Source organism: Pipistrellus hanaki (genome assembly GCF_964339955.1).
Source record: "Pipistrellus hanaki genome assembly, contig: scaffold_41, whole genome shotgun sequence".
NCBI classification, from domain to species: domain Eukaryota; kingdom Metazoa; phylum Chordata; class Mammalia; order Chiroptera; family Vespertilionidae; genus Pipistrellus; species Pipistrellus hanaki.
The window spans coordinates 142,047-152,091 of record NW_028182292.1 but is presented as its reverse complement, the minus strand read 5'-3'; the positions used below and the strand labels follow the sequence as shown (position 1 = coordinate 152,091).

Here is a 10,045-nt window from a genome sequence, read left to right as displayed (position 1 = left end):
GTTCCGCAGAAGCCCCCGCAGCGCCGGCCGGCGGTCCCCCTGCGGCCGAGAAGGCACAGGGTCAGCAGCCGGGCGGAGGGGGGTGGGGGACAGAAGGGAGGGGTGTGTGGGGCAGGGAGGGGTGTGTGGGGGTCATGCTGCCCCGGGGGGCTGGCCCCGGGCAGGGGCTCACCGGGCCGGGGGGCTCGGGGCTGGGCAGCAGGGAGGCCACCTGCAGGCTCACGCCCTCGGCGCCCACGCCCTTGAGCCGCGCCACCACCTCCGCGTGCTTCCACCAGCGGCTCGGCTGCCCGTCCACCGCCACGATGTAGTCACCCTCCCGGAGGCCGGCCGCCTGTGGGGAGGGCACTGCGGTCCGCGGCCGGCACCCGCCCCCTCCTCCTCCCAGCCTGTGCTCCCTGCACCCCGCACCCCTTCCCCCTTCCCCCCAGCACCCCTTCCCCCGCTCCCTCCCCCCACACCCCCTTCCCCCCCCACTCCCTCCCCCCACACCCCCCTCCCCCCACACCCCCTTCCCCTCACACCCCCTTTCCCCCGCTCCCCTCCCCTCCCCCTCCTCCTTCCCCCCTCCCCCCTCCCCCCCGCACCCCCCCTTACCGCGGCGCGGCCCCCGGGGTTCACGGCCGCGATGAGCACCGGCGCGTCGCCCCGCAGCGTGAAGCCGAAGCCGCCCTCCCCGCGGGCCAGGTGCACGGGGCCCAGCAGCCGCCAGCGGTTCCGGGCTGAGAACACGGACGGCGGCCCCTGGGGGGCCCGGGTCAGGCCGGGCCGGCGCCCCCTCCCCCCCGCCATCCGGGCAGGACCAGGGGTGCGGGCCCGGGCTCACCAGCCGGTGGAAGATGTCCGCCACCTTCACCCGCGAGAAGCTGGGGGCCCGCGCCTCCGGCCGCCGGTGCGTCCGGGCTGAAGGCACAGGGGGGCTGAGCCCGCGGCTCCGGCCGGACACGTCCCTCCCGCCCCCGGGCCTGGCTGCACCCACGGCGGGAGGAGCCGGCGGTTCCACCGGTACCGGAGCCGGCCGGCCGGGGCTCTGTCTCCCGGGCAGCCAGGGGGCGGGGGGCAGCCAGGGGCGGGGGGGCAGCCAGGGGCAGGGGGGCAGCCAGGGGCAGGGGGGCAGCCAGGGGCGGGGGGGCAGCCAGGGGGCGGGGGGCAGCCAGGGGCAGGGGGGCAGCCAGGGGCAGGGGGGCAGCCAGGGGCAGGGGGGGCAGCCAGGGGCAGGGGGGTGCCCCTGGCGCCCGGCTCCTCCGCTCGGCTGGGGGCGGGAGGTGACACGGCATCCCAGCAGCTGCCGGGCCCCGCCCTCCCCACAGCCCCACACACACCCACCCGCCCCCACCCCCGACACACACCGATACCCCACCCCCACACCTAGGACCCCCCTCCCCCCCGCTGCTGCTCACGCGGGATGTCGGGGGCCTCGGGGGCCTCGAAGAAGTCGTCCTCCAGGTCCAGCGCCGAGTACTGGGCCAGCGAGCGCCGCAGCGCCTGGGCCAGCACCGCCTGCAGCGGGTCCACGCGGCGCAGGGCGCGGCCCACGGCGTGCAGCCGCAGCGCCGCCTCCTGGCCCAGGATGGCGCGCCGCAGGTGGGCCTTGCCTGCGGGCGGGACAGCCCATCGCACCGCGCCCTGCGGGGTCCCCCTCCCTCGCCTCCCCCGCCCGCACCCAGAGGCACAGGGAGCCCGTGTGCCCCCCTCACCCAGCTTCCTGCGCTCCTCCGGCTCCCGCGGCAGCGCCAGGGCGGGGCGCTGGGGCTCAGGGCGGTCCGGGGGCTCCGGGTGGGACCTCCGGCTCCCGCACCGGGAGCTCCGCCTCGGCTGCTGGGGTCAGAGCGGGCCGTGAGCCCCGACACTGAGGCCCCCCCCCGCCCCGCACGCACTGCCCACCCCCCGCACGCACACCCCCGCACGCACAGCCCCCCCGCACGCACAGCCCCCCCGCACGCACAGCCCCCCCGCACGCACACACGCACGCACAGCCCCCCCCGCACGCACACACGCACGCACAGCCCCCCCCCGCACGCACAGCCCCCCCCCCGCACGCACACACGCACGCAACGCGGGGCGGGCACTCACGGGCGCCGCCGCACAGGGCCGTGGCCGCGTGGACGTGCGCCAGGGCGCGGAAGTGCTCGGCCTTGACCATCACCAGCGCGCTCCAGGCGAACGGCACGTAGTCGCGGACGGGCGGCTGCGCCATGGCCCGGCGCACCTGCTCGTACTCGGCCGCCACCTGCCAGGCCCGGGGCAGGACTGAGCCCGGCCAGGCCCGGCCAGACCCCGCAGCCTCAGCCCCGCAGCCTCCGCCCCGCAGCCTCCGCCGCCTCCCACCTGGGGCCAGCTTCACCGGCCCGGCCCTGCGGGTTCCAGCCTGGGGGCTGTGCCCAGTCCTGTTCTGGTCAGTGCCTCCCGGAGCTGGACTGGGGGTGGGTTGGGGTCTCTCGGGACAGGGTGCGTACTCACCTGGGCGGCCTCCTGCGCCAGGCGCAGCTGGGCCGGGCCGTCGTGGGGGGCGGCGGGCGCTGGGAGCGAGAGCCCCTCGAAGACGCACTCCTGGGCCTGGGCGGCCATGAGCTGCTCCAGCACGCGCAGCGAGGCGGGGCTCATGTCGGGGCTCGGCGCCTGCGAGAACTTCTCCCGCAGGAGGCTGAAGGCGCCTGCGGAGGGTGCTCACAGCGCGGGGCAGGTGCCCGCACCCCAGCCCGGCACCCACACCGGCACAGCCCAGCCCTCCCGGGGGTCCGCCCCCGCCCTCACCTGCCGCCCTCTGGAAGGCCTCGGCCGCGCGGCCGGCGCCCCCGGGGCAGGAGCGGTCCTGGCGCGCCCCGATCTGCGTGTGCAGCGCCCCGATGTTGAAGAGCACGCTGCCCTTCTCGAAGGCCAGCGACCGCTGCTGGGCGGGGACGCCCGTGAGCGAGTCGTACCTGCGGGAGGGTCAGGGGTGGGGTTCCGAGAAAGCCGGGGAGACAGGAGGGGGTGCGGGCGGGGAGGCCTACCAGTGGAAGAGCAGCCCCAGGCCCCGGGCCGGGCTGGCGAAGCGGGCGTCCAGCAGGCAGAGCTGGTTGTAGTAGGCCATGAGCAGCTCCAGGCCGGCCTGGCTGCGGCTGGGCGTCCGCACGGCCTGCGGGGGGCGGGGGGAGCTGTGACCCCCTCCGGCCATCCCCACGCACCCACCGCGCGGCGCCCGGCCAGCCCAGCCCGGGAGCAGCCGTGTGGAGCGGAGGGGCCTCACGTTCGCCCCAGGAGCCTGAAGGTCCGTGAGGGAGAGGCAGGCCCCTGGGGAGGGACGGGCTGGGGGCCGGGTTCGGGCACTGGCAGGCGTGGGAGCCACACTGAGCTGTGTGGACCCTGGGGCTGGTCCTGCTGCCGGGACTGCCCGGGGGAACCAGGGCGAGCGGCCCACCTGCCGCAGGTCGGCCAGCTCCCGGATCTCCGCCTCGTAGGTGGCCCCGTCCTCTCCGAAGCGCTCCGAGATCAGCTCCTGGGGGGAGAGGGCGCTGGCCTTCCCGAGTCTCCCGGCCCCATGGGGGGGACACGGGGCGGGGCCCTCGCTCTGGCCACGCTCCCACCCTCGGGCCCAGAGACTCGGCGGGTGCTAACCCCTGGGTGGCAGGGCCCGCAGGGCAGTGGCCAGCGGGACAGGAGACCAGTCCTGGTCACCACAGGCAGTGGGACCCTCCAGAGCCTCCCAGGCAGGACCCCGAGTTGGGGAGGGGGTCCCCAGGCCGGACGCTGCCCTCGGCCTGCTTCCCGTCCATCCAGTGAGACGGCCGGACCAGGGAGCCGCCAGGACCCGCCCGGCCCGCACTCACCCTCAGGGCTGCTGACCAGTCCAGCTCCTGTGTCTCCTTCAGCCCCAGGGGAATCAGGGGAACAGCGATGCCTCCACTGGAACCAGACGGGGCCGCCCTGAGGCTGCCGGTGCACCCAGGCCATGGAGGCCCCCCCCACACCTCCCCCACTCCGAGCAACCCTGCACACCCACACATGCCAGGCCCCGCAGGGCTGCCCGGGGCACGTGCCTCCCACACTGCACAAACACACACACACACACACACACATGCACGCACACATGCACACACACGGCGCTCACACACGCACACACACGCACACCCGTGTCCACCCCCACGCGTGCTGGCACCTCCCGGGCCCGTCGGTGTCCGAGCCGCAGTCCAGCTCCTCCAGCTCCTCCTTCAGCAGCTGCAGGCTGGAGTTGACGTAGCTCAGCTCCTGGGCCACGGTCTCCCTGACGCGGCTGTTGCTGGTGGCTCTGGAGGGCCGGGCGGGGGTGAAGCCAGCCCGGGGGTGGGCCTCAGGCCCGGGCCCCCCCCAACCCCCTGGGGGCAGCAGCGGGTCCAGGCCACGAGGCGGCCCCGGCTGTCCCACGGCCTCCAGGGCGCCCCTCCCCTGCTCCCCTGCCTCCCCCGGCCCAGGCCGTGCCGGCTGCCAACCCTCGAACCCACTTCCCAGGGCGGGATTGACCTCAGTGCCGCTTCCGGTGCCCAGAGGGGCGGGGTCCCTGGAAGGCCCGGCTCGGGGCGGGGCCAGGAGAGCAGGCGCTGCCGGCCGGCCCTGGCCCTGCCCTGCCCTGCCGGGGCCGCCCAGGCCGTGTGCCCACCTGTACAGGCTCTCGGCGCCCGCCCGCATGCGGAGCTCCTTGCTGATCTGCTGGTGGACGCGGGCCCTGCGGCTCTGCAGGCCTCGCTGCGCCTGCGCCAGGGGGTCGCCGCCCTGCACGGGGGCCACGGTCACAGGCTCAGCACCGAGGCCGGCCCCGCGTCTCCCGCCCGCCTGCCACGGAGCCTGGGCTCGGCGATGCCAGAGGAGGGCGGGGGCCGGCAGCAGCGTGCGGGGCTCTGGTCTCGGCCCAGCCCGGACCCACCTCTGGGAGCCAGATGCTCCCCACGCAGCCCCCCAACACAGCTGTCCAGCGCCGTCGGCGGGAGGGAAGCCAGGACGGTGACCGAGGCCTGGCGCTGGCTCTCGGGCCGCCCCTCCGAGCGGCGAGGCCCCTGCGCCTGAGGCTCTGCCGGGCTCCGCTCCAGCCGCTGCCGAGGGACCCCTTGGCGAGGGCCCGGACCACAGGCCTGGGGCCGCCCGCTCACAGGCAGCGAGCCGGGCCCGGACTGCCTGCTGCCGCCCGGCCGCACTCCGCCCACCAGGGCAATGGCGCCGTCCTGCCCGCGTGGGGCCGCCGGTGAGGAGCGGGCAGCTGAGCAGGGCGTGCGGCCTGCTGTGGGGGGGACGGTCACGCAGGGACCTCCTGTTTGGTCAGCCTCCAGCCGGGGTCAGGAGGACTCGGACCCCTCACTCCACCCGACCCGACCCGCGTGGGAACGGAGGCCCTGCCTCTCGGGCCGCAGGGCCCAGTGACCAGCGTTCCCGACCGGAGCCCACGGGGGGAGGGGCGGAGAACGGAGAAGCCACCCCCTCACACCCCCGGCCCCGGCCCCGGCCCCGGCCCTAACCCTAACCCCTAACCCTACCCTCCCCTAACGGCGGGGCTGGCGCTCGCTGCGGAAGCTCTGGGCTGCGGCCCCAGCAGCCAGGAGGAAACGGGCGGCGGGGTGAGGGGACAGCGGAGGACAGTTATGTCAGCACAGGCTGCGCTGGAACAAACAGCAGGGCCCCGCCCCCCCAGGCTCCCCGCCCGGGTTCCCAGGGAGCGGCCCTCAGGCCTGGCGGACCAGCTTCCCCTCTGAGCCCGGGGCTCTGCCCCGATGCCCAGCCTCCCCCACCTCAGGGACCCCCGCCCTCCTTGGTCTCACCTGGACACCCCAAGGAGTGGGGCCAGCATCCCACCCCCACCTCTGCCGTCCCCCAACCCTGCCGCCAGGCCCCGGCGGCTGCAGCCACGCCCATGCCAGGTGGACCCAGGCCCAGGCCCCTCAGGCTGCGGGGACCCGCCCTCCCCCACGCGCTGAGGCTCACTGGGCCTTCAGATGGCCCCACTCCCAGGCCCTGCTAACTGGGCCGGCTGCTCCTCACTGGGCCCTTACTGGTGCTGGGAGTCCCCGCCGGACACAGGGCCCGGGACCCACTGGCACCCGCCCTCAGCACTGGGGGCGGAGACACCCACACTGGAGCATCCTCTGGGGTCCAGGACCGGCCCTCCCCCAGCCCGGCCGAGGGGCAGGTGAGACCTCCGGGGAGGGAGATTGCCCCAGCCCAGCAGAGGGGCAGGGAGTGAGAGCCACGAGGCAACAGGAGTGTCTGAGGGTGTGCGGGGCGCCTCCCAGCCTGCGGCACCCAGCTCCACCCCCGCTCCCAGGCCACCCCCACCCACCCCCACCCCAGGCCTCCTGGGGCGCAGCCGAGAGAGCAGGCTGGAAAGTTCCAGCGCCTTCCCGCGGGGCCGGGGGCAGAGCGCCCTCGGGGCCACCGGGTGCGAGCAGCCTCCCCGGCATTCCACCGGCAGCGCCTGCCAGGGCGGCGGAAGCGGGGCACGAAGGGCAGTGCCCAGGCTCGGCTGCCCAGGGTGCTCCCCCACCCAGCTGCGCGCACCGCAGCTCCGGGGCGGGGAGGGAGGGGGCCGCCCTCCGGGGTCCGGTCCAGCACGTGGCTGGTGACCCGGCCCATGTCCCACCAGACCCCCCTTCGCCCCGAAGGCCCGGCCGCACAGAGCTGGACGCGCGGAGGGCGCGCCGGGCAGCCGGGAGGGCAGCCCTGGAGCCGGCCGCAGCCCGCAGCGCCGGGCGGGAGGGCCTCGCGGGCGGGGGTGCAGGGAAGGGACGGGAGGACACCGCCGCCCGCGAGGCTCCCAGCCGTTCCCTGTCCCCGCGAGGCTGCACCCCACGCCGGGGCCGGGCCGGGGGCTGTAGGAAGGTACCCCGAGCCCGGCCGTCCCCGACAGAAGCCGCACCTGCCGACCAGGGACCCGGGACGCGGAGCTGGGATGGCGCCCTCCGCCCCCGGGGCCCCCGGGAGGGGCCTCCGCCTCCTCCCGCACTTGATCCCGACCGGCCAGAGCGGAACCCGCGCAGGCCATTGCCGCGGGGTCCGCGCCTGTTTCCCCGCTCGCCTTTCGGGGCGCGCGGGGTGCGGGTGGCGGCCGCCGGGAGTCTGGCTCCCCCCGCGCGGGACAGGGAGCCGCGCCGCGGACCCAGCCGCGCGCCCCCGCTCCGGCGCCCTCCTCCCGGCGCCCCGCCCCGGGCGCCCACCTTGCGGCCGCCGTCGGCCGCCTGCAGCCGGGGGTTCTCCTCGCCGGCGCCGGGGCCGCCCGGCCTCTCCTCAGGGACCATCGCCGCCGCCGCTCCGGCCGCGCCCGCCTGGAAGCCGAGGCCGCGCCGGGTCCGCACGGTCGGCTCCCCGGCGGCGGCCCCGCGGACGGGAGGGGCGTGGCGGCCCGCGCCGAGCGTGCGAAACTTTCCGCTGCCCAATCGGCGACGGCGGCGGCCCCGACGGACAGCAGCCTCGGCCAACCAGAGAGCGAAGGAGGTGGCTCCGGGCGCTCAGGCTCCGCCCGCCCACCCGCGGAGTCCTGGGGGAATGCGGTCGCCCTGGCAACCGCCCGGCCCGACGCCGAGCTCGGCCGCGGGGCGCGCAGTGCGCGTGCGCGGGCGGCGCGGAGCGAGCCGAGAAGTTGGAGGAAAAAGGAAAAGTAAAAAAAAAGTGAAACTCTCCCGCTCCCGGCCCCACCCTCGGCCGCCTCCCGCGGCTCCCTCCCCGCGCGCGTTTCTGCGGTCCTCCGGCGGCGGGGCCTCGGGGCTGGTCCACCTGTGCCCGCGGGGTTAACGGTTCTGGAGGGTTTGCGAGGCCGCTCCCTCCCGCCGGCCGCTCCGGGGGTGAGCTCCGCAGGTCCGGCCCCCAGAACCTGCCCCAGAACCACTGCAGCTCCACAACCCGCTTCCCAGCTGACTGCAGAACCGGCCCGTTTCCGGCTTGTGCGCCCCAGAACCTGCGCCCGCCGGGTCCCCATCCCTGTGCTTCCACCGCCCCCCCCCCCCCACTCCCCCGAGTTCCCGGGGCCTCGGGAGCCGCTCGGTTCCGGTGGGTCCGCCCCACCAGGAACACACCCTTTGTGGCGCAGGAACACCGGAGCCCGAGCCGAGGCTAATCTGTTATCAGGTTCCCTCTAAGGTTCCCCCCGGGGGCCGGGCCCTGAGCCTGCGGCGCCGCACAGGGTCTCCTTCCTCCGGCTGAGCCTGTGGCTGGCCCCGCCCGGCGCCGCAGGCACAGGAGTAGCGAGCGGCCAGAGGCCGAGAAATCCGACAATATTGCCGGCTGGGCGTGCCCCTCATCCATAGCGAGGCACCCAGCCGTCCCGGCGGCCGGGCCCACGGGGGCGAGGGCGGGTGTGTGTGTCTGTGTGAATCTTGTTGGTCGGATGTGGATCCGATGCGCAGTCGTCAGCTCCAGGAGCCACGCAGGCGGCGCAGGGAGGGAGCTGCTGAGCAGGTCTGAGAAGCCGGGCCCTTCCCAGCAGAGGATCGCAGGGGACCCGTCTGGGAATGGGCCATAAAGAACGGCCACTTAGAAGTGAAAAGATATTTCTAAATGAGGTCTGAATTAAAAGAAAATTAAAAGACAAAATAGTACAATACCTAAAAAGTAACTAGAAAATAAATAGCATCCTTTAACCTTTTGTAATACGTAACACCGGATATAAACTAGAGGCCTGTGCACGGAATTCCTGCACAGGTCGGGTCCCTAGGCCTGGTGGGCGATCAGGGCGGATCTGTGGGGCCACCAGCAGGGCGATCAGGGTGCCTGCTGGCACCTGCCTTGACAGGCCTGGGGCCTGCGGGCTGGGCAGTTCCTGCCTTGAGTGTCTGCCCCCTGGTGGTCAGTGGGTGTCATAGCAACCGGTCGTTCCACCAGTCATTCTGCTGTTCGATCAACTTGCACATTAGGCTCTTATTATATAGGATAATATATACATTATAACTAACAATATATGGACAATATTATGTATGTATGGAATAAACATAAAATTCTGTAAAATTAGGTGAGTTTGTGTGTGTGTGTGTGAATATATATATATCCTATAATAAAAAGCTAAGATGCAAATGGTTCTCACACCCTTGCTCTGGGGCTGGGGGATCTGAAGCTGCACCCCCGCCCTGCAGGGCTTGATGGGAGAGGGGCCGGCTGGGTCTGAGTCTCACGTGATTTTGAGGTGTGCATGGGTGGGCGGGGACTTGACTCTGGGCCCGTGGTGAGCCCAGACTCCAATAGGAGGGGGATCTTCATATACATTTTACTAATTTTTTTTTTCATCTCTGGCTCTTCTATCCTAGAGAAAGGGCAAATAGCAGGATTAAAGTATTTCCTCTAATTCCCTTTTAATGTGCACGAGTTCTGTGCACCGGGCCTCTAGTATATATAATAAATTAACCAAATCGAAAGAAAGCAGAGGAAATTACTGACGATTAAAAGCTGCATCAGTCACGCAGCAACAAGCCGAGTGAAAGGAAAACAGGCCGTGAGCCCCAGCGGCTCCAGCGGGCAGCGATGGTCTGAGCGACGCCTCTGCTGCTCGCAGCTGGCATGTGACGTGGTGGCCGGCAGGAGGGGCCCGGCGTAAACGGAGAATAAATAACCGCGAGGCAGGAGGAGCGGTGGAGCGCCTGGCGGTGCAGTGAGTCTTAGCCGATGGCGGTGATGGCCCCGTCAGCCGGGCGGTCGGCAGGAGGGCCCTGGAACTGTTTGTAAACAACCAACACTCCTGTGATGGGGAGACCCCGTCGTCCCGGGAACCCGCCGGAAACGGTTAATCCTGGTCCGGGCGGAGGACAGCGGAGGCATCTGTTCTTACCTGAGGGCGAGCGGACCGGGGGGCGGGGGGGCGGGGGCGGGCACAGCACAGAACCTGCTTGGGATGGCCCGCTGGTGTGGCTCGGTGGCGAGAGCGCCGGCCTACAGACTGAAGGGTCCTGGGTTCGATTCTGGTCGAGGGCACGCACCTGGGTTACAGGCTCCGGGCCCTGGTCGGGGCGTGTGCTGGAGGCAACCAATGGACATGTTTCTCTCACATCGATGTTTCTGTCTCTCCCTCTCCCTTCCACTCTCTCTAAAAATCAATGGAGAAATACCTTTGTGTGAGGAG

The 10,045-nt window shown here is 72.5% G+C and overlaps 1 protein-coding gene across 1 annotated transcript; it reads right to left on the bottom strand.

The window, feature by feature from the left end:
• RHPN1 (rhophilin Rho GTPase binding protein 1) lies at positions 1-7,329 on the bottom strand (the record flags this gene model as incomplete). The annotated part of the gene is given in 16 exon segments (XM_084907128.1): positions 1-39; positions 173-334; positions 598-744; positions 827-903; positions 1,401-1,595; positions 1,698-1,779; positions 1,781-1,815; positions 2,074-2,230; positions 2,461-2,654; positions 2,755-2,921; positions 2,994-3,118; positions 3,401-3,478; positions 3,810-3,885; positions 4,139-4,267; positions 4,616-4,728; positions 7,158-7,329. Coding segments are annotated over 16 exon segments (1,857 nt in total), but the record flags the coding sequence as incomplete, so codon positions are not given.
• Between the last annotated feature and the right edge of the window lie 2,716 nt (positions 7,330-10,045).